The sequence below is a fragment of the Glossina fuscipes genome, unplaced genomic scaffold (assembly GCF_014805625.2).
Source record: "Glossina fuscipes isolate IAEA_lab_2018 unplaced genomic scaffold, Yale_Gfus_2 2, whole genome shotgun sequence".
NCBI lineage: Eukaryota > Metazoa > Arthropoda > Insecta > Diptera > Glossinidae > Glossina > Glossina fuscipes.
In genome coordinates this window covers 27,565,435-27,588,330 of record NW_023998416.1, presented here as the reverse complement: position 1 = coordinate 27,588,330, position 22,896 = coordinate 27,565,435, and the positions used below count along the sequence as shown (strand labels likewise).

The 22,896-nt window shown below is 32.3% G+C and overlaps 4 protein-coding genes across 7 annotated transcripts; 3 read left to right on the top strand and 1 right to left on the bottom strand.

The window, feature by feature from the left end:
- The first annotated feature begins 149 nt into the window (after positions 1-149).
- Positions 150-5,885, top strand: LOC119633318 (alpha-N-acetylgalactosaminidase). 3 transcript variants are annotated; one of them, XM_038026817.1, is made up of 6 exons: positions 150-250; positions 2,987-3,158; positions 3,292-3,466; positions 3,551-3,982; positions 5,273-5,635; positions 5,692-5,885. In XM_038026817.1, the coding sequence occupies exons 2-6, from the start codon at positions 2,992-2,994 to the stop codon at positions 5,839-5,841; spliced, it is 1,287 nt and encodes a 428-aa protein (XP_037882745.1). In that variant the 5' UTR covers positions 150-250; positions 2,987-2,991; the 3' UTR covers positions 5,842-5,885. The 3 variants fall into 3 exon arrangements, with proteins under 3 accessions (XP_037882745.1, XP_037882746.1, XP_037882743.1); XM_038026818.1 differs by lacking the exon at positions 150-250 and adding an exon at positions 1,080-1,202; XM_038026815.1 differs by lacking the exon at positions 150-250 and adding an exon at positions 2,750-2,852.
- A 2,880-nt stretch (positions 5,886-8,765) lies between these two features.
- Positions 8,766-16,246, top strand: LOC119633883 (protein gustavus). 2 transcript variants are annotated; one of them, XM_038027685.1, is made up of 3 exons: positions 8,766-8,951; positions 15,073-15,956; positions 16,026-16,246. In XM_038027685.1, the coding sequence occupies exons 1-3, from the start codon at positions 8,941-8,943 to the stop codon at positions 16,163-16,165; spliced, it is 1,035 nt and encodes a 344-aa protein (XP_037883613.1). In that variant the 5' UTR covers positions 8,766-8,940; the 3' UTR covers positions 16,166-16,246. The 2 variants fall into 2 exon arrangements, with proteins under 2 accessions (XP_037883613.1, XP_037883612.1); XM_038027684.1 differs by lacking the exon at positions 8,766-8,951 and adding an exon at positions 12,819-13,016.
- Positions 16,247-20,194: 3,948 nt separating this feature from the next.
- LOC119634171 (28S ribosomal protein S7, mitochondrial) lies at positions 20,195-21,047 on the bottom strand. Its single transcript, XM_038028184.1, has 2 exons — positions 20,988-21,047; positions 20,195-20,929 (listed from the first exon to the last, which is right to left on the bottom strand). The coding sequence occupies exons 1-2, from the start codon at positions 21,023-21,025 to the stop codon at positions 20,302-20,304; spliced, it is 666 nt and encodes a 221-aa protein (XP_037884112.1). The 5' UTR covers positions 21,026-21,047; the 3' UTR covers positions 20,195-20,301.
- Positions 21,048-22,146: 1,099 nt separating this feature from the next.
- Positions 22,147-22,791, top strand: LOC119634172. Its single transcript, XM_038028185.1, has 2 exons — positions 22,147-22,525; positions 22,583-22,791. The coding sequence occupies exons 1-2, from the start codon at positions 22,147-22,149 to the stop codon at positions 22,756-22,758; spliced, it is 555 nt and encodes a 184-aa protein (XP_037884113.1). The 3' UTR covers positions 22,759-22,791.
- Positions 22,792-22,896: the final 105 nt, after the last annotated feature.

The following is a 22,896-nucleotide window of genomic DNA, read 5'->3' as shown; positions in this document are numbered from 1 at the left end:
TATAATAAGACTTTTTTCATAATTATCATGAATATTGAGATAAACCATTTAATTAAAATGAAAGGCATTGTAAAGTGATAAAAATTATTTATTGATATATGTTAAAGATTCATTCTCCACTTTGCAATATTTGCAATAACGGAAGTTTGTTTTGTTTCTCTTAATGACCACATATAAAGTTTCTCCAGTATACTATAATCTTCAATTTCAACTGTACATAACTCAAATAGTTTTAAGTAACATTACAAATGTAAGTGCAAAATTATTTAAATAATACTCGGATAAAGTGTGGGTGAAATTAAATTTAATTATGTATAAGTTATTTATTTTAACAATTTAATTATATTAGAAATATGTGTAAAACTGTAATTGTTTTAAAGTAAATCCATATGTTAGCATACCTGTTTACCTATATATATATATATATATATATATATTATATATAAACTCATATATGCAACAAATTGGCATCAACAGCATAAGTGCATTGAAGCAAGTTTTGGTTGGAATAAATTAAACGCTTAAATGTACATTGAATGCATTGGATTGTATAATATAAATATAATTACAAAAATGTATTTTCCTGGATTCCTTTAAGAAATTAAGCGAAGCTAATGCTTTTATTAGAAAGAAAAGTTCAATGACAACCATAATAAACGAAAATTTTCCATCGATGAGATACAAAACATTGCATTGAGATTAGAAAAGTGCAAGTGTTACAACATATACATGTATACAGTTAACGGCTTTGGAAATAGTCTCTTTGTATTAAAAAAACTTTTAACCGAAAAATCTCTAAGATGTGGTTGGAAACAATTACAAACTATATTGCAGGATGATATGACTTTCTTTTGAGATGATTTTCAATTTTATCGAAAGACTTACAGGACATTCCGAGCCATGGCTTAAACATTGGTTAATCTAGTGGATACGACCGAAATGCGCTTGTGCGGCCAGAATACAAATTCGTCAAATCCTTAATCCGTTAAGTATAAAGAGGGCTCAAGAGGGCGTCCGTTCTGTTAAAAGAGTTACATTTTCGGAAAAAGCATTATTTTTGCGGGAAAATATATTTAACATTTGCCTGAAATTGTCAAAAGTAAAAGTCACTGGTGTTACTTCAATTCACACTAATGGCATCTACACGATTGTCGCTCATTAGCCAACCGGTCTACCAACCAGCTAGTAGTCATCAATCGGATGTGCGTTACAATTTTTAATTACGTAACATGAAATTATTATACAATTTTGAAATGTCACAATAGGAAATTATTGAACAGATTGGATCTACGACAAGAGAACGTTTATTTCAATAAACGATATACTACACTACTTAATATTACTTATGTACAGTGATGGATATGCTTGTGTGTGATTTGCTAATGTATTGGGCAAGAAAATATATTGTTATTGAATATATATATTAATTCTTAGTCTACAATTTTTTAACTTGCATTCAATGAGTTGGTAGGTTGAAATTAAAATTACAAGAGTAGCGTCATAAAAGATATTGTAAAATGTTAACTAACGGAATATCACAAAATTTTGACACTTCTCATTTAAAAGCAGATAATATCTAAAAATCTTATGAATTCGTCAATATTCACTCCTCTTGTATATGTCATTCTAAGACCTTATTGAATGAGTTGTCATTAGAGGGCTTGAAAAATTAAAGCTGAAGCTGCATCGTCAAATGTTTATACTCGTCATAACGAGGACAGACGGATATGTTCAAATCGGTTCAAGACTTTATGCTGATCAAGATATAAAAAAAAGTGTAAAAGTTACAGAAGGTTTGCGCCAAGTTTGTAGTTAGTTACAATCATCACGATAACGAAAGAAGACTAGAAAGACAACTAGACGGACAGACGGACAGGCGAGCTTAAATGAACTCAGGAAGTGATTCTGAATCGATCGATATAATAAAAGATGGATCTATTTCAAGTTATTCTGAATGTTTGATATATCCGCACAAATTTAATACACCTAGGTGTAGGGTACAAAAGAAAAATTCAAATTCTATAAAATAAATATTTTATCACTTTACCGTTATTATAATATATTTAGGCGAAATAAACAAACTCGAGGGCAAAAAAAGAGGATGGGCACTATCAAGTAGGAGTATCTGCACTATTTATGGGAAAAAAAGTAATCGTTTAAGCTCTCTGAGAGTTTGATATGATGGTCATTATACAAAAAAAAAAAAAAAACGAAATCATGAAATATTAACCATGTGCCCAAACATAAGATGATATTGATTTGAACTTTGGCGTAATTATTTATTTATTATATAAATCGACAGACTATCATTATCATAAACCCACAATTAATCAAGCAAGTTGAAGCGTGTCAAAAAATGATCCTAAAGGGCATATAGTTAATGTATAGCTAATGTTTCTTCATTTTTGTGAAGCTCTTTTGTTGCCACATTTTGAATTGTATGCAGTACACGTATATAGGAAATTTCATGTTCACTTGTATATTCACCATAATACTACTAATAATCATAATAATAGTAATAACCTTGATTGGTTTATGCGGTTAACAGCTATGTAAGTTGTCTAGCATACATATGATGAAAACATTAGATTAATTTATTATATATGCGTTGGTTTAATGCTTAACGGAATTATTTGGTTTTCCACTTTACATGTAAATCTTTAATAAACAAGAATTTTTTACATGATACATAAAAAATTACAAAAAAAAAAAAAAAAAAAAAAAATTAAATAAATAAATAAAGAAAAAGAATAAAAATACAAATAAAAAAGTGAGGTTATATTCGACAAGAGTCAATTTCTTTCCCCCCCAAAAGAAACCATTATTTCTTGTCACTTGTATGTGCTCGGAAAGTACGATTTTGTTAAATGTGATATTTTTTCAGAGTTTAAGCTAAATTTGGATAACGTATCTCAAAAATATAATTTAAAATGAATTTATTGTTTATGCTACGTTTTCTTATTTAATCATTTTTTTTTTTTCTTAGGAGTGATGAATCAATGCATCTCAATTTTTTACATCACGGTAATTGTATTTGTTACAGAGTACACAAACGCCTTGGAAAATGGATTAGTTAGAACTCCGCCAATGGGATGGCTATCGTGGGAAAGATTTCGTTGTAATACCGACTGTAAAAACGATCCAGACAATTGCATAAGGTATGTGAAATATAAACGTCGACATTACGTAGACAATCAGTAGACAAAATGTAAAGAATAACTGTAATATCAAATATATTTCTGAATATTTTTGATCTACAGAATATCTATATATATATATGTCATCTTACAGTGAAAGATTATTTCAAGTCATGGCAGACCTTCTAATTACTGAAGGTTATGCAGCAGCTGGCTACGAGTACGTGAATGTCGATGATTGTTGGTTGGAAAAACATCGATCGCCCAGTGGTCAGCTTATAGCTGACAGAAGTCGCTTTCCCAGTGGGATGCGAGCATTATCAGATTATGTAAGTAAATGTATAAAGTGTAACTTTCGAATTTTATTTGTTATTATTATTTTTAAATTATTATTTTTTTTTTTTTATTATTAGATTCATTCGAAAGGTTTGAAGTTCGGTATTTACGAAGATTACGGAAATTATACATGTGCAGGTTACCCGGGTATAATAGGGCATCAATATGAGGACGCTAGATTATTTGCTGACTGGAAGGTAGATTATGTTAAGCTGGACGGATGTTATGCATTCCCTCACGAAATGGAAAAGGGTTATTCCGAATTTCAAGATATTTTAAATAAAACTGGCAGACCCATGGTATTTTCCTGCAGTTGGCCAGTATACCAAATTTATGCCGGAATCAGGCCAAATTATACATCGATTAAAGAAAATTGTAATTTATGGAGAAACTATGACGACGTTCAAGATTCTTGGGTTTCAGTCGAAAGCATTATCGATTACTATGGTAATAACCAAGATCTAATTGCACCGAATAGTGGTCCAGGTCATTGGAATGATCCCGATATGGTAAGTATTTTAAAAACGTAAAAGTCTTAAAATGAAAGCATGTCGATCCATTTACATGTAAATAGGTGGACTTTAGAATTTAAAAGGATCTAAATCGAGGATAAATACTGTTGAGAAGCTCTCTTTAAAACACATTTAAACAAATGAATTCATTTAAAATTGCATATGTATCAGAAATAGTTCAAGTTCACTAACACATTAAAGAGGATAAAAAGCATTTAGCATTTGCACTGAGCTGTAAAATGTTTATCTAAGCATGGGTAAGTTGTAATACTCATGGGCTATGGACTAATGACGAACACCCTTTAATCAGTTACATTGTCGATTTAGCCATGTCCTTCCGTTATTTTGAAAAGTCCTTATAGAAATGATTGTAAAGGTATTGAAAAAAAAAATACAATTTTGGTTAATTTTTTTCATATTTATACGGATGCTATAGCAACGCCCATAGAATATACTTTCACATTTTTGTACATTTATCTGTTATGACTTGTGAGTAATGAGCAAAAACCCGAATTTTTTTTCTCCCTTTTAAATAGAGGTGTTCTCAGTTTAAGTGGTGCTATGGGCGTGTTTCTCGACCGATTTTTCCCATTTGCAATAGAAACTTGGGTGCAAGAATTTTCAATGCTTCTGGGAAATTTGACGTCGATAGATCCATTTTTGCGATTCAAAGATTACTTACAACAGACATTACACAGACGGACAGACGGACATGTCTAAATCGATTTCATATTTGATGCGGTCCAGAAAACATATACTTTTTGTGGTCTCTAATACTCCATCATGGGCAAACATTTGCAAACATTTAGACAAGATGCGGTGATCGGTATAACAATAAAAATTAAAGGAGTTATGCTATAGCAAGCTTCTACTATAATTATAATTCAAAACTCAAATATTCGGACTATTCGACAAATTTGCCATGCCCCCATTAATCTCTTTATAGCATTTTTGATTCTTTAAACAATTATGTCAGCTAATAAAAAAAATGTAGACATTGTAGCCCTCAGCCTTTCCCTTTTCCCCATAGTTTACATGGTCTTTGAAGGACATTTCAGGGCAATGGAACCCCTGCCTTGATGATGGGTACAAAAATTCTGTAAATTAACATTTATAGGATGATCAGATTAAAATTTATTCTGTTGGAGCTTGTTCGCATCGGAAATTTTTAATGTTTTCTTTTGGCATCGCTTTTACATTTTAAGGCTCACCTGTGATGGGATAACAGCTGTCCAAGGATTATGTTTTTCTTTATATTTAATGTAATTTTCGTTTAACAATTTACAGTTGATTGTTGGTAATTTTGGATTGAGTTACGATCAGGCGAAAACACAATTCGCAATTTGGTCAATTCTTGCGGCGCCTTTATTGATGTCCGTGGACTTAAGAACAATACGGCCAGAATTTAAAGAAATTTTGTTGAATAGAAAAATTATCGCAGTTGATCAAGATCCACTGGGCATACAAGGTAGACGAATATACAAGCATCGAGGAATCGAAATATGGTCCAGGCCTATCAATCCGATTGTTGGTACATTTTATTCTTACGCAATAGCATTTGTTAACAGGCGAGCGGATGGCACACCTTCGGATATATCTGTGACTCTTAAAGAACTCGGGCTAATATCTTTAAATGGATACTTAGTAGAAGTATGGAATTTTATTATACTTCTTATGTATATAATAAATTTGAATTTACTTTTTAGGATTTGTATGAAAACGTCGACTATGGAATTCTCTATCCAAGTACAAAAATTAAAGTCAAAGTTAATCCATCAGGTGTGGTGATGTTAAAAGCTGAGGTTTATGTTGACGCAAAGTATCCAAATTCCTATAAATATGTCTTTTCTCTTTAATCAATAGTTTAGCTAAAAAGTTTTTATTAACATTAATTCTTTTAATTTTTTTTTTTTTTTTTTTTTTTTTTACGTATCTGTTAAAAAAACAATTAAGAATTCGTATAAAAGTAATCAGGCGGAATTACTCGGTGGTATATGATATAATGATTTTTGTCGAAATGTTCCGCGTGGAATGCAAAACTCTGCTGTTATGAATAATTATGTGAAAACAACAGTTATTAAGCATTATAAACTAGTGATAACATATCAGAATATATACATCGAAGTGGAGTTTTTTTTGAGTTGGTTCACTAAAATCATAGAAATAAAGTGAAATTTTTTATACGAAAAAAACATGATTTCATGATGTGTTCAGGAAGGAGGGAAGACGCACCCATTTTGTCATAAGTTTTGACAAACCTTCAAAGACCCTATCATGCATACACTAACCTATGTCTGTCTGAGAATCTTGCACATAAGCCGGTAATGAAAACGCGCCCAACCTCAAACTGAGAACACTTCTGCTTTTTGGCTTTTTCGCTCATCACTGATAAATTACAAGATTTCATCATGTTTATACTCATCACCGAAAGATGAGGGAGGGACATATTCAATTGATCAAAACGTTTGACCAGAAGAAAGCTTCAGAGACGGCGGCTATTCTTAATCGGCATCAAAGCCCGAATTGATTTAATCTTGGCCATCTGTCTGCCTGCGTAATGTCTATTTTAAATATTCTCTTGGCCGCAAAAGTGAAGAAGCTATCGACTTAAAATTCCGATTGGTTTTAAAAATATTATAGTTCTACTGATTATTATCATTCTTTATATCGAAAAGAAAATTGTCAAGACGTGTGGTTTCCGTAACATTTTTCATAGCTTTAATCAGTGTCAAGTACTATTTGAGCTACAATCACAATCTTTTAACTTGTTCACCCAATTGCCTCGATTGTAATGCCTCCACACAAAGAACAACAACATCAGCTTTATAGGTCGAGCGCTGCAGTATTCAAATGATCCTTCACTTTGCGGTGGTCGCAAATTGTCTGCAGCGACGCAGCAGATTGAGGTTCAAAATAGTTCGCTGAAATTGGAGTGAAGTGGTTCAACAAAAAAGGTGAGCATGGAAACACATTAATTTAATTGATCACATTTTTCGGGATTCGGTACATTTGCGTCTTGTGCAAGATTTTTACAAGAAGTGCAATAATGGGATAGTTACAAACGCAAAAATATAAGTCCGCGTAAAGGTTGTTGTATTTGCTGATAAACAGCAAAGGCAAAGGAAGGATGAATGCAAACATGATTCGTAAATATATCAAAAGAAAAAAAGAGCCATACGCTAAGTACGTTACACTAATTCGCTTGATGCAAATATACGCAGGTTTTGATAATAATACATCAAAAATTACCCATTATTTTCATGCAAAGGTATACGTTTCATGAAAGCCCGCATATTGAAGGATGCCCAAAATATATATGAATTCCCCTTCTTGCAAATTCTTTAAAGAATAAAAGTAATTTAATTTAAATACATCATTTAATTTAATTTAAAAGATGAACATGTCTATTTATTGCGTGAAATTTGAAGAAAACATTCATTTTTGAAAATCGGAATGTACAGTATATTTTGCAGCATAATTTCTATATAAATAATGTCTGCAAGTATCCAGCACTTACGTGTAGAACCACTTAAAACGATTTTAAAAACCGTTTTTAATTGAAGTTGTTAATTTTCACCCGTTTTTAACCCTCTGAAAAATAGACTCTCAAAAACACCGCCCTATATAATATGATATGTTACCTCTTTCATCATCATTATAGATATGTGAATGATGTACATTTAGATAATAACATGATAAAACGCATCGATGTTTTAGAAGGCAGTTGTTGGCTTGAACATTTCCAACATGAGCTTATAACTTGCACACAAATCGAGCCTTTAAGACTATCAATACCATCCATCAATGCTGCTTGCCACCAACTACTGGACTACCTTTACTACATATCAGTTCTGTTAGTATGAGAAATTTGCGGCCCGTTCTGTTAGTGTCAGAAATTTGCGTCCAATTCTGATAGTGAGAGAAATGTGAGTGCTAAAGGTGGAGGTATGGAAATTCGATTGAAAAACATATGAATTCAAAAGGAGGTATGGAAAATATGTACGAAAAGATATGAATTCGAAAGGAGGTATGGAAAAAACATAGAAAAACATATGAATTCAATAGGAGGTATGGAAAAAACATACAAAAACATATGAATTCAAAAGGAGGTATGGAAAAAATATACCAAATTGTTTACAATTCAAAAGGAAGTACCATTATAAAACTATCGTTAAGTATTACCATTTTATTCCATTACTTCATTATTCTTTCGTAGCCGAATAGCAAAGAAGAACACCAAATATAGGTTCAAATATTTTTAAATGTTTTAAAGTACATATCGAGTCAACCCTGTGCCACTTTTTGTAGTACATTTACTTTGCGATTGCTCGCAAAATAATGAATCGGTTTGTTTTTTTATCTTCTTCTAAAATTGTGTTCTCTTTTCGAATCAAGCTAAATAAATATGATTCCGGAGGAACAAAAATTCAATGTCTAATTTGCCTAATCTATACCAAAAAAGTGGAAATTCGTTCGCTTATATACAAAGGTATAAGAACTCAATTTTTATAAACATATAAATTGTATAATTTTGAAATTTCTTCTTCTACAGCTCACGATAAACACGAAATTCTTTGCTTAAACCTTAAAAAACTTATTTAATTCTGAAAGTATATCATAACGTTCCTTTGAGAATAAATGTGTGGTGGCAACCATAACAAACATGTAATGATAACAATACGAGATATACGAGACATTTGCCAGCTGTGCTAATGAATTTTATCGTATCCAAACAGCGGTGCAATTTTTCGTATTCGCTACGAAATTAAGTAATACAATAGCTGGTGAGCGGAGCTGATGTTTTTGTTGTTTGGTGGTGTATTTCGTGTTATGGAGTTTTCAGTGGGATAAATTATAATAAACTGTTTTGTGAAAAGTTTTAAAGAAAAAAAAACAAAAAGAATTTGCAATTTAGAAAGCCAAGGCAATAAAGTGACAATGAAAAACAACTATAAATGATAGGAATGTAAGTAAACGAACCTGTGTATGTATGAAAAATTCAGACAGTTCCCTTATGTATATATACAAAACATATACACATTTATATACAGAAGTGTCATTATGTATTGTGAGTTTTATTTTTTTTTTTGCTATTTAATGTTTTCAAAAACGAGTTGATGTGAAGTATTTTTTTTTTATTTGCAAATTTATATTAAATCGTGTACATATCGATATAACCAATATATTTCAATTAATTCAAAAAACGAAAAAAGAAAACAAGAATTCTTTACGCGTTGTAAGGATACATTTTCAGCACTAAAATTTTTCATTTATAGTCCTTGTTGCCTCTTACACAATTAGCGTTTATTGCAAGTGCCTCGTCCTGATCAATTTTTGACAAATCTAAACGGTGAGTTTCTGCGAGCTCATTAAATTTATTGTACGAAACATGAATAGCGCAAAAAAAAACTGTTATTTATGCAAATAGGCAAAGTATTTTTGCAAAGAAAGAAAACGTCGTGAACAACGTATTTAGCAAATATCACCGAAAAACCAATATTAAAAAATACAAAAAATATTATATAGATCGAATTAATTGCCTGCCTTTATGAGATTGATTATCTAAAGCAATATAAGACAATAGGAGGTCGCCATCCATACTATAGTTCAACTAAACAATGAAATTTGGAAATAAACTCTACGTTGTACGCAATTTTCTTTCATATTAACAGCACACGATTATAAATACAAAAGATGTTTCTTTTGTATGTCCGCCAATGTTACCCCCAATCTAAATAAATTTTGTTCAAAGACGATATGAGCTTAATCACTTTTTATTTTCTTATCCCCCACTTTTTGTATTATTGGTAATGGGACGTATTGACTTCTTGGTCTTCTCTTCCTGAAATTATCCCTTGACTATGTGTGGATGTTGGTTCTCGCGTCTGTTATGAGACTGAACTTCTAATTAATTAATATCCAATAGAAGCTATCAGAGCATAGATGACCTGAATTGTTATGACTGTCAGGACATAGGCGGACAAAGGAAGTATAGCGTTAATGTGGCAATACCTCACGGAAAAAAACTCTCTACATCGTCAATGTTATTGTTAAAATTGCAAGAATCTCTGATTGAGATATTTTCCATTCCATCCACCACGTAATGTCATATGCAATTTCACAACGCACAAGTAGGAGGGCTCTCCTGCTAAACCGTGCCCCCGTTTGCTACCGTATTTATTATTATTGTTATTTTTGTACATACCATCGAAAAATGTGAGATTTTGCCTTCTGACTACACTATAATCTTGAAATAATTAAAACAATTTGTTAGAAGTACTCCTCAGAGTTAAATTAAAATACGCAAGTCACATTATCTGACGCGTATCAAAAGCCGTTTCAAGCCGAACTTAGCTTCGCTGGCTGCTTTTACTATAAAGCATTCTATTTAATACAATGAATCCTTAACTGAAGGCGGAGAGTATTAGCAGATGTGGCTATCAGCTTAGTTTTAAGAAAAAAAGACTTAAAAGGATATATTTCCGAAGAAGAGAGTAGTATCCCTGTGATCACTGATTGGAGTAACCAAAATTTCTCTTAGTCTGCTTAGTTGTTGAACTGGAAGCAGCTTTGTTTGTAATTTATAAACTCTTTTTTTTTTTGAATGGAAGCAGCAAATGTATTCATGATATTGAGGAAGTTTGGGTACGGGTCCTAAGTATGGGACTTTCCGGCATTCCTCTTGCTTCATATTTTGGAAAGTTGCAAGGGGTTTGGGTAAAACGTATTAACCTTTAAAAGATTAAAGTTAATTAATTGTTGTTTAATAAGCAGCATTCGTTTTTTAAAAAGTAATGGATTTTAAGTTTGAATTTTGATTGGATCAAAAAAATTGTAATTTTGAGTAAAAACGAGTCTTGTTCCAAAAATAATCGTGTGCCTCTCTTGAAGACAAGCCTTTAAAGGTGGCGATGCAATATTCATTGATATTGCAAGTCTCAAACGATAAACTACGATGATTACGATTTTTGCATTTCCCCCCAAGTGGAAATGAGTTGTTTTAGTTATTCGTAAGAATGTATTGGTTTTTTACTAATTATCCTACTCGCCAAGGTGGTCAGCAGCTGGGAAATAGAAATTTATAAAAAAACGCACTATTTCTATACAGATAAAGATATATATCAGGCAACTGTTGGTCGAGACATTATCGGAACTAGCAAACGGGTTTTTAAAGAGTCGGTCATCTGAAATAAAATTCATGTTTGAAGGAAATTCCCTTAATTGGGATGAGACAAGTCTATAAATACTTTAAAACATTTAAACATGTTACCTAGATTTTTCACCCATAAACAGAATTAGCAACCGTAGGAGGCAGTCGACAATCAAAGCAGACAAGTAAATCATCTTATTAGTTTATCGCTTCCTTTTATGAAAGTGAGTTCAGGTGGAAAAAATTGAAGAACGTTTTAAAAACCCGTCCGCCTTCTTTTCGAAAAACAATTATTTGTAACAAGAACAATTATTCGTAACAAGAGCACTGGTAAATTTATATCAAGTTTACAGAGTGATTTGCCTTAACATAGAACCTTTATCGCAATCTAATCGTCCATAAAAATGTTTTTTTTGAAATCATATACACGGAAAGTATTTCAACTTTGCTATGAATTATAAAAGAAAAAAACCGTAAGTTTCTGAGCAATAATTGTAAATTTTTTCTTCCTTTCTAGTCGAATTTCGGATACTCAACAATCTCGCGTGACCATAAAAAAGCTTTGAAAGAAGATTTTTAGCAGCAGTATAGCAGAATTCATTGCCTTGTTTTTTATATACCACATTTCTATTTGTTCTCTGCTGTACATTAGAACTTAGACTTCTTCAACTGCTGTGATAATATTTGTGGACTAATCAACCCACATGTGCTAACTTTCAACGGTTTCTCTCGATTTATTTGAATGTTATAATAGAAGGCGGCACTAATAATGGAGTTCTAACTATAGCGGTTCAATATCTTACGTTAGCAAAGAAAAAACTACCTTCATTAGAAGCAGTAAAAATCTGTCGCTATTTTGGAGTTTCGATCGTTTATTGTTAAAAAGATCTCGTTTTTTTTCGGAGAGTTCTTTAAAATCGTATTGGGTCTTCGATTTAAAATCTCTATTCAAATATTTCACTGAATAGTTTATAATTTAGAGCCTTTCATGAATAATATCATGTGTTCACAGAGGTTTAAATTTTTCTCTCTTTCTCTGTCTGTCTGTCTCTCTCTCTCTATCTCTTTGTCTCTGTCCAATTTAATCTATACAAATTCTAAATTTATAATGTAAAAATTCGTGATTCCCTTCAAAGGACCTCTAAAGCACGGTTTTTCCTAATGTAGTTATTATGATTGACGTTGCTTAGATCAGATAAAACGACCATTTGTTATTCGTAGCTGCTTGCGTTACTATAGCCTAAGTATTTTCGAGAAAATACAAAATTATTATTTGTAATTGCCGAAGTGCTTCATTTCAATGTAAGGCGGATGGAATCATATGAGCCATCATCTTTTGCCAGAGGGAGATAGCAAAACAATATAAAACAGTAAAGACTTGTTAGGCATCACTATTCGTTTTTCAAAGTATGTAGTGTTTACACAAAAGCTACCTTTATAGGCTTATAAACACAGAGAACTATGATTTGGTAATTTTGAAATCAATTGATTGCGTCAACAAAGTACAACAGTAGGCCAATAAAATGTAGTGTTTTTTTTTTGTCTCTGAAAATTTTTCATAGTTTTTTTTTTATTTATTTTAACCGAAAAGGTAATCAGTCCGAAAATAATCGATTAATAAGCAAGCATTTTAAGAAATTTCGAGCCTGTCTGTCATTTACTTTTTCATTTAAACGAGATCATGGCAACCCTGTGTGGTAACGCCAGTTTAACGATTGCCATGGTTTAGCTCTTGATTGACGAATCCCAGGTTATTGTGTTTTTTGTGCTATTGTAATTATTGACCAATCGACTATTAAAATTATTTTTTGATTCTATTTCATTGGATTATATTGCAAAGTCTCAGTTGAAATATTAATAGATGGAACTCGGAAAAAAGAGGTAATCTAGAATTGAAATTTATAAGTGACCTTGAAAAGCGAGTTATTGTAGATACATTTGTGTGCATGTTCATGTATGGTTAAAATTAAAAAAATCCAAGAATGTGTATAATATAAAGCTATTGATATATTGTGTGCATGTATGTAATAATATTTTAAAAAAAATTTTGTTTTATAGATAAAATTAATAAGTTCCCAAACTCACATGAAAAAAGCTTGCATGTGGAAATAAAAAAAAAAGGCTTTAAGACTTTTAAAGTATGACTCGATATAATTCAGTTTAAGCAAAAAAATTCATTGGAAAAACTGATGTACATATAATAACACACACCACAATCCAAAAAAAAAAAAAAAAAAAAAAAATGTATATTGAAAAAGTAGGTGGTGTTTTTTTTTCTTTTTGTTATAAACCTTTGTGTTGGACACATACATGTATGCATACATGCATAACTCGTCTTTATAGCAGGGATGAGAAATCTACCTAACTTTTTATTACTGAAGTTTCTTATACATGCGTGCACATGCACACACAAACATGTGGAGCCCTAAACGCTAGTGATGTTTGCGGCAAGCAGGTAGAGGACGTAGAGGATATATCGTGTTTGTTCTACTGTTTGTAACATGAAGCCTATCATAATACGCATTGCAAATTTTATATCTATAACTCTTTTTGAGGATGAGATCCAAACGTGTAATTGATGTATGGCGAAATGAATGTGGTGATATTAAAGTTCGAATATAACTCAAATCGTCGAAACATTTTTATAGTTATTAAAGGGTTAAAAACAAGTGCAAAAACTCTCCTGGTGACAATAGTTAAAATATAGAAGAATGGGATGTGTTCGTTGGAAAATCTCACAGTTGATATGCTTTTTAAAGTAAGAAAAATTTCATTTTTGTGCTCACCATTGAAGGATGGTCCTTCCATTGGTTCCCAATAATTCATGCAATAAATTGGCAGGATAAATCTACCCATCCAGTTCGAAAATAGTCGAGACCATCTTAGGATAAAGAAAAAATCTATAGCACATACAGATGCTTACCTGATCCATCTAGAAAATTGTACTCATCGGACAAACAGCGATTCTAGCAATATCAAAGTCGTCCAAGGTGCAGGCGTTAAAAATGATGGCCTTGATATGATGTCACATCTAGTGATTATAATGGTCTAAAGGGGATTCAAATGCTCGTCTTCATTATTAGCTAACATCATCAAAAAATACAAGAAAGCAGTATTATAATCATTCTTGCTAAGATGATGAGACAGACTAGATAGATTGATGGCATCTACAAATGCTCTACCTTCTATATTTAATGAACAAAGCGTGCCTCGAAAAATGCTTTGCGATTTGGGGAAAAAAACTTGACAGAGGGGGATTAGAAAGTGTAAAAGTATTCCGTTTGACTATATCAGGAACGGGGCTTTGCGCTCTACGTATTCTCTCTTGAATGTGCTTCCATATAATTTGTTTAATCAATCGTTTTGAAAGTTTAGAGTGAATATCTCGCTTACTTAAAAGTAATCGCTTCCTGTGACATTTCAAAGAATTATGGCCTTTGCCTATTCAGTAAGTCAAACCTTGAATTCTATTCGTTCTGCGGTTGTTGTAGTTCAAGATTATAGTGGTAAACTCAAAACTTAATATAATTTAATTTTGCATTTGCCTTATAATTATCTATCTTTGATACATAAATGACCTTCTAATTGGTCCCTTTCGGCCCAATTAAGAATTAATAAGCGGTTGCAAAACAAAAAAAGTTATCACAGTAAGACGGATGTCTTGCTCCCTACACAGTGTACAAAACAACTTTATAAAAATGTGATGATGATATAAAAAAGAACGAAGATTGCTATTCCTATTCCTATTCGATGGACAATCGGCTGCTCTTACGTGTGTCCAAGGCACTGTTTTTTGAAGAAGCTGGCTTTTTATTATATGGTAGTGTAGAAGGTTCGCGTTTAATGCAAACTTTTCTTTAAATAGACGGACAGCAGCTGATTTTTATTTTTTTCATTAATGCATAAAATTTTAATCAAAATTTCTATTCTTTTATAGATATAAGGGTGGCCGAACACCTGCTGTAAGGTCAAGCGATAGACGTCGACCTCAAAGCATTTCAACCTTATCTCCACGTGTAGTACTGTCGAGATTAGAGCCTAGAGATTTTGAACGCTTACGCCTATCGTATAAAGTTGCTGTTATAGATCAGCGGAGGTCTCGAAGCTGCCGTGGCATGAACATGGGTCAAAAAATAAGTAGTAGCGTTAAGACAGTCAATAGAAATGATTCGCAAACATCATTTAAACCAATAATACCCAGAGAATTGGCTGCAGAATTTGCAAAACCAGCGCGCATTGATATTCTATTGGATATGCCTCCCGCAAGCAAAGAAGTACAACTAAAGCATTCTTGGAATCCAGAGGATAGATCATTGAACATATTTGTAAAAGAAGATGATAAGCTTACATTTCATAGGCATCCGGTAGCACAAAGTACTGATTGCATTCGCGGAAAGGTGGGCATGACGAAAGGATTACACGTTTGGGAAATATATTGGCCAACCAGGCAGAGAGGTACACATGCCGTTGTAGGTGTGGCAACTTCAGAAGCACTGCTGCATTCAGTTGGCTATCAAAGTTTGGTAGGTTCTTCCGAGCACAGCTGGGGTTGGGATTTAGGTAGAAATAAATTATATCATGACTCCAAAAACTGCGCTGGCGTCACTTATCCAGCTATTTTAAAAAATGACGAGGCTTTCTTGGTCCCTGATAAATTTTTGGTTGCATTAGACATGGACGAGGGGACCTTAAGTTTTATTGTTGATCAACAATATCTTGGTGTTGCGTTTAAAGGATTGAAAGGTAAAAAACTTTATCCAGTTGTATCAGCAGTTTGGGGGCATTGTGAAATTACAATGCGCTATATAGGCGGTTTGGATCGTAAGTTAAGAATTAAAAAGAAAAAAGAAACTGCCTTTGTTTACAATGAGCGTTATTTTAAAATTACAGCCGAACCTCTTCCCTTAATGGACTTATGCAGAAGAACGATTCGTCAAACAATAGGTCGAGTTCATCTCGAAGAGCGTGTTCAAGAGTTACACCTACCGCAATCCATGAAATCATACTTATTATACAAAAATCGTAGATAATAGTTTTAATCGATTTATTTTATTATGGAAAACTTGAATTTTAATTTAAGTTAATTAACTAATTTTTATAAAATATTATTATATACACCATACTTATAACGCATTCTTTGTCTAAAAAAAAAGCATGTCTTCTCAAGAAAAAAAAAAAAAAAAAAAAAAAGAAAGAAAAAAATGAAAGAAAACAAAAAAGCAGAAAAAAGAAGTAGTCTACAACACTAGCACGTAAGGTAATCTCTAAATTGTCTTGTATGAAAACGATCAAGTAAAGCGATAATATTAAAATTGTTTGTTGTTAATATTTGATCAGAGCAGAGAAGAATTTCTCACAGTATTAGAGATAAGGATGTTGCAAATTAACGATATAATATAATATAAGGATAAGAGTATTCTATGATAATAAGTAAATTGTATACATTAATGTAGTGTAATATGTAATTGTATATGGCTACACGTATTTATTTAATTTTAATTATTTGTGCAGTTCACATACAAAGCAAAATAGAAAAAGAGAATGAGTCAGAGCACATATTTTATACTTTAGTTTCTTTTTTATTTTTTTTTTTTTTTAAATTATAAGAACCGTTCGAATATAATTCTGATTTAAAAAATGACTGCACTTGCCACTATTCTCTATAAAATTTAAATAATGCATAAATATATATATATATAGGCATATATATATATATGTATATACATATATATATATATAAAGAAAAAATTATAATAAATGAACGGCATTTTTTTATACTCTACATGAAAAAATTTTATTTGTTCTCATCACATCATTGTATATGTACATACATAAATGCAAACATGTTTTATCTAATACGATGCCGATTACATACAGTAATTATAATTAGTAAACTGCAATTAAAAATTCTTGTATCATTCTCTGTTATATGTATGTGTAGTAAGCTTTTGATAGCATGTAAATGTAATGATACTAGCGGCTCTTTAGCACTAAACAAGGGATGACTATGATAATTCTGCTAGTATAGTACAGTATATAGATACTGATCGGGGTGAAAAAAAATCTTTTTTTTTTTTTTCCTCTGACATACATGGGGAAAGCAGTTCAATTAAAGTTAATTTATTCAATTAGAGTGACTGAACGCATGGCTATTTGTCGAACTCATTCGTTGCGGCATTTAAAACCATTCGCTTTGTTTGGATGCTGAGCCAAAAAAGGGTAAGAGGGTGAACCATCTGTTATATTTTTTTCTTTCAATATAAAATAATTTTAAATGCAAAATAATCATGTATATAGAATGATAGCGTAAATGAATGAATGATAATTAAGTCTACTAATACAGTTACTTGAGGCGTGTTCACTAAAATTCTTGCTTTCAATAAAAGAGAATTCACGCTTTTTTAAATAACTTAAGTAACTTCATCTAAAAATAACTTTGCCTTTAGATGCCAGCTCTAAGGGGTCAGTATTCGTGCAAATGTATGAAAGTCGTTGCGCAACGAATTGTGTGGTTCATCTCTTCCTAAAACATGCCCATTTCGGTGAGTTTCGGGCAAAAAAGATCGATTACCAAGGGTTCGTTTATTCACTCTGCCTACAACTTCATGGCTTTCTACTAAGACTACCGGAATTCCATAAAAAATATGTTCAAAGTCATGAACCTATAGGCGGAATAAGAGAAAATAAAAAACAAAAGTTTGAGAGGTGATAGGTACAACCAAACTGTGTGGCATTGCGATCTTCAAGAAGAGCCACGACTTTTTTTACTCCTTGAGTATTCATGAATAAAATGCGCTAAAAAAAGGAGATGAAAAAACGGAGAGAAACCATAAAAACTGAAGGGAGTTTTATATCATCTCAAGTAACATTTATATAAGTTTTTAATTAGATTTTTGATGTGATTATTAGAGAAAATTGAAGTTTCTCAACCAAAATGTAACCGATGATATTAAACTTATTTATTACAGAACCGCTTCATTTTTATAATCGTTCATAAAAACTTCAACAAGCAGATTGATGGAGTTCAAGGTAAATATTTTTTAAAGCTCTTTTCTTTTTTTTTTTAAAACTTCATTACAAAATATTATTAGTGCATACAAAACATTGATAGCAAAAAAAAAAAAAAGAAAAAGATTGCATATATATTGGTAAGTAAAAGAAAGACCACCCCTTTTATCATTTGGACTTCAAATGAAAATTGCATAGTCTTTCTGCTTAAAGCAAAAGAGGGTGATTGTGTGTTTACAATTGATTTGTTAGAAATGTTAAAACATATTCGCATATTCGGCTGAGATGTATCACACATCAACGGATATCCACTTGTCAAATACTACACAAGTCATATACTATTATGCTCTATCGTTAGTTAGTTATTGCAATCATCAACTGCCGGCTTATCAGATGAATTCAAGGGGTCAAAGATGTGGGCTAAGTCTCTGTTAAAAACATTTAAGGTGTCCATCAAATGGCCTCAAAGTGAACGGTAACGGCATTTCAGTATCGAGTTGAGCGAATAATAAACGAACAATCGGCCAAAGAGCTACGTATACGCGGCATTAATAATATAAATGGGTTCCAACTCGAGCTAGAAAATCGTAGTTAGTTTGGGGGGGTTGTGATTGTCTTAAACGATCGTTGAAGGGGAATTTCAATTTAAGCATATCTGTCTGTCTTTTGAACGCACTCTTCTGGCCGCAAAAATGAAGCTATCGACTTCAAATTTGGCAGAAAGTTTATGCACCTCTATAGCATTACGTAACCTAAGAACGTCTAGGTTTCTTTGAAAAAATTCAAATATTGGTACGGCAGATAAGTTTAGAAACATTTGTACATATATTCTATGGGCGATGGTGTAGCACTTGTACAAGGATGAAAACGCGCGGAAGCAAACTTTAAAGAACAGATAAAGGATATAAATTCTTGGCAAGTTTCAAATTCTGAATTCTCCGTCTGTCCATCTGTCCGTGTGCAGTCACTGAGAACGTGAAAAATTGTCCGTAATTGCCAATGTATCTATTTGTGAAGGTCCAAGTTTCCCATGGCATCATCCATAGGTGCAGAGGCAGCATGCTACACCGCTGGGGCACCATCTCGAAGTCGAAGGATTCCACATAGCTTTTAATATAGACAAACGGTTCGCAGCATGAAGGGTAGCTCGGGCTTCGGTTGTGAAAGCTGAAGTACTTAAGCACATTGAGAAGAATCTGTTCTTAAGCGTCTACCATGGCACAAGCAGATGGCAGACCAGAAAATTTTGAGCCATCTGTGTGTAAAAGAAGAATGTGTTGTTTGGTGTTTCTTGTTCGCATTCTCCTGATAGAAAATGCGTCAAATTGGTCAGAGCAGAAGCCCGCAGTAGAGGGTAAACTGAACACAACTTCATTATCCTTAACAAAAACTTGTGAAGGCCCCGAATCTTCCTCCTGGATGTTGCAACTTTGTTGATAAAACGAATAAAATTATCGACCTTCGGTGATGGATATAAGAATCGCATGATTAATTCAGGCCTTCCAGTTGCGTTTATGATTAAAAGTTTTTAATACTTTTTAAACACAGAAGTTAGTTTCGCTGCAGCTTTATAAAAAATTATATACAAGTAGAGCTCCTATAAGATTTTGCTTCTATGAATCTCAAGTTATTCGGAACTGCCACCACTTTTTCATTATCCAGAGCAGCATTAAAATCTCCAATCAAGTCTTTTAATTGCCTTTTTAATATAGATGGTATTTTTTGATCTTTCTTCTCGGCTTTGTGGGACAGAATATTTAAAACTACTTTGTACATTCCTCAAATGAAGATACATTATCTGCCTAAAAATGTGTTAATTTTGAAATGAATAGACACGGTGATCTGTTGGATTAATTCTTTCTTAATAATACCAGCGATATGGATATCAAATAAAAGAACTGTGAGAGTAGAATGCGAAAAGCCTAGTGGTGGTGGGTATGAGAATAATTCTTTATATATGTAACGCATATAAGACGAATTTTGAACGATTCATAATAGTCGTCTATTGACGTTCAAAGTTATATTTCCGTAAAATCAAAAATTTTTATTCACTTTATTGGAAGCGCCAATCTGTGAAATGAGAGAAAATATGTTATTTAGCTAATTATCGAAGTGTTAATAAATATCCTGATGAAGCAATCAAAAATATACATAATATTTAACTCCATCTATAGTGGGCGTATGCCCTATTGTTTTCGCATAACTTGTGTAAATCGTTTTTCCTTTTCATGACTCTTCCTTGACCGTGAGCGGCATCTAATATCTCCCAAGCTAATTTCTCTGGCAAATGAATTTTTCTCTCCTTTTCTCGGGCTGCTTCTAAAAGCCATTTCATTGAAAGAAAATAAGAGTGCTTTTCAGTAAGTGGCACTGGGACTTGATATGTAACTCCACCTCGCTTAATAGCTGTAACATTTAGCAAGGGCCGGCAATTTTCTATGGCTTGAAATAGGAGCGCATAAGGATCGACTATTATATTTTCACCTTTCCCCAAATTCAAGCGCTCTATTTGCGTTCGTTTAATGCGTTCGAAAGTGCGTTCCAATAATTCTCTGGCTAGCTTTTTGTTTCCTCCTTTCGTCATGTAGTTAATCATTTTGTTGACAATTTCGTTGTAGAAAATTGAATGGGATTGATCGTTTTTCGGAGGTTTTGTGGGGAAATGAAGTAGTTGAGCAAATTCACCGCTTTCCTTTGCTAATTTTTGTTTTTCTTTGGAAAAAATTGGATCCACATAGCTCTTAGGGAAGACGGACATTTCTCTGACAGAAAAAGAGATTACTGGGCTGCAATTTGAATAATAATATATGAACAAAAATATTTATAGCTAATAGTTTCACTCACCAAATATTTTTTGTATTTCTTAAAAAGGATGCAATCATTTTCGTTTTTGGTTTAATAAACAAATAACAGGTTACAATATTTTTAACTTGGATTACATATGTTACCTTAGAGATGGAAATCATGTTTATCGATTCATTCTGTTAATTGTAAATAAATGATAATCATCCGCAGCCGTTTGAAAATAAGGGCTGAGTTAACGTAGTTTTGTTCCGTGATATTCATGGGAAGAAGAACTATACTTTATCCTAATTTATACGGTTGAAATAATTTCAACACGTTTCTTCATTCCTAACGATTTATGAACTTTACAGCTTCATGCAATCTAATCATGTCTTTCCTCTGAATTTTATTTCGCGAGCCACATTTGATCATTATAATCGTTATAATTGATATTCCTCCACGTAATGCAATCATATTGCCGGATACTTGAAAAGATATCGACTGGGACCACTATTGTCAGAGTATGCTTATTATATTTCCCTGCTTTATTTGTAATTCTGGATGCGGAGCGACTTCCTGTGGAGGATAGTGACACGAGTGTAGGATAGTGACAAAGTTGTAATACCATGATCTAATGTTCTGAGTTTCGAATATATTATTTTATACTTTGTTACACGAAATAATATTGTTTTGGCCCAAATACGTTTTTTAACAAAACTAAAAGTTGTAATAATACTAATTTTAAAATTTTTTCCATTATTAGTCAAAACTTTTCAATTGCTTCAGATAACTCAGAGAAAAATAATTGTTCGTTTCAAGCTGGATGAAACTAAACGACAATGGAGATCTTGGGAGATATAAAAGTATGTATAAATTGGTGAATAAAGAAGATATAGTAAATTCATCTTCTTACGGCCCCTATTAGCCGTTGAAACGTTTTCGGTATTTCTTTGCACAATGCGTTGGCGATTTTTACGGTGCAATCGTCAAAAAAATGCATAAATAATAGAAGAAACGATAGAAGTGAATTCAAGCAGTAAATTATATATTTTTTGATCCTACACTTTCTTTCATAAATGGTTAGGGATGGAAAAATGTTAACAGTGCATAATGTAGATTATCGATATATAATTAAAAACTTTCACCTCTATCTTGTTTTTATTTGGTTTTTGAAAAACTACCTGAATATATGTATAAAGAGAGTGATTGAGAAGATATAATGAAGGTCGGAAAATTTAAGCGAAATTTCTGGCTGAGCTCGGAGATTGATTGTATGCTGAAAATCTTTAAAGAAATACATTCAGTTCAAGGAAGTACTACTACGACACATTACACATTTGTTCAGATTGCTAATAAAATGAGAAAAAGGGGATTTGTAAATAAATCGCCTGCTCAAATTCGAAGGAAATGGTTTCAAATGAAATCGGCTTATTTGTGTTATAAACGTGGAAATGTGGGTCGCTTACTTTTAATACCGGAAAGATTTCGTCCTATTATCGCGACATTTATAGATAATGAATATAAAAATTCTCTATGGTTGCAACAATCGGAATCGAGCGAAAACTTGGACATCGAAATAGAAGATGAATTTGATATAGGTAAAAGAAATGAAAATTCGTTTCTGCTTATATTCATTATTCTTTTCAAATTTTCAGGAAAGTCTAGCTTAGCATCTGTAAGAAATTTGCAGCAACAATTTCTCAAAGACTATGAGGAAATGCAAAAAAGCTTATTGCAATTGCAATTTAAATATCAGGATATACAAGACAAAAATTGGATAAAGTATCTTTCGTCAATCGATTTAAATACAGATATTCAATGTTCTGTTTAAAGTTGGGTATCTCTAATAAATCACGTAAAAGAATCTCGTAGGTTAACAAAAAATTAAGGTAAAGTAAATGTAAATCAGAATTTTTAAAGTAGAGGAGAGATAAATAATGTGCATACTGCCTGAGGGATCAATGATTTT

Excerpts from the sequence above, each read along its gene's own strand:
- LOC119634171 (XM_038028184.1), bottom strand. The coding sequence starts at position 21,025 with ATGATTGCATCCTTTTTAAGAAATACAAAAAATATTTG. Across the intron at positions 20,930-20,987 it reads AGAAATACAAAAAATATTTG|CCCAGTAATCTCTTTTTCTG; the intron begins GTGAGTGAAACT and ends TTCAAATTGCAG.
- LOC119633883 (XM_038027684.1), top strand. The coding sequence starts at position 12,997 with ATGGAACTCGGAAAAAAGAG. Across the intron at positions 13,017-15,072 it reads ATGGAACTCGGAAAAAAGAG|ATATAAGGGTGGCCGAACAC; the intron begins GTAATCTAGAAT and ends ATTCTTTTATAG. Across the intron at positions 15,957-16,025 it reads CTATATAGGCGGTTTGGATC|CCGAACCTCTTCCCTTAATG; the intron begins GTAAGTTAAGAA and ends TTAAAATTACAG.
- LOC119633318 (XM_038026815.1), top strand. Across the intron at positions 3,467-3,550 it reads TGCGAGCATTATCAGATTAT|ATTCATTCGAAAGGTTTGAA; the intron begins GTAAGTAAATGT and ends TTTTATTATTAG. Across the intron at positions 5,636-5,691 it reads TAAATGGATACTTAGTAGAA|GATTTGTATGAAAACGTCGA; the intron begins GTATGGAATTTT and ends TTTACTTTTTAG.
- LOC119634172 (XM_038028185.1), top strand. The coding sequence starts at position 22,147 with ATGAAGGTCGGAAAATTTAAGCGAAATTTCTGGCTGAGCTCGGAGATT. Across the intron at positions 22,526-22,582 it reads AGAAGATGAATTTGATATAG|GAAAGTCTAGCTTAGCATCT; the intron begins GTAAAAGAAATG and ends TCAAATTTTCAG.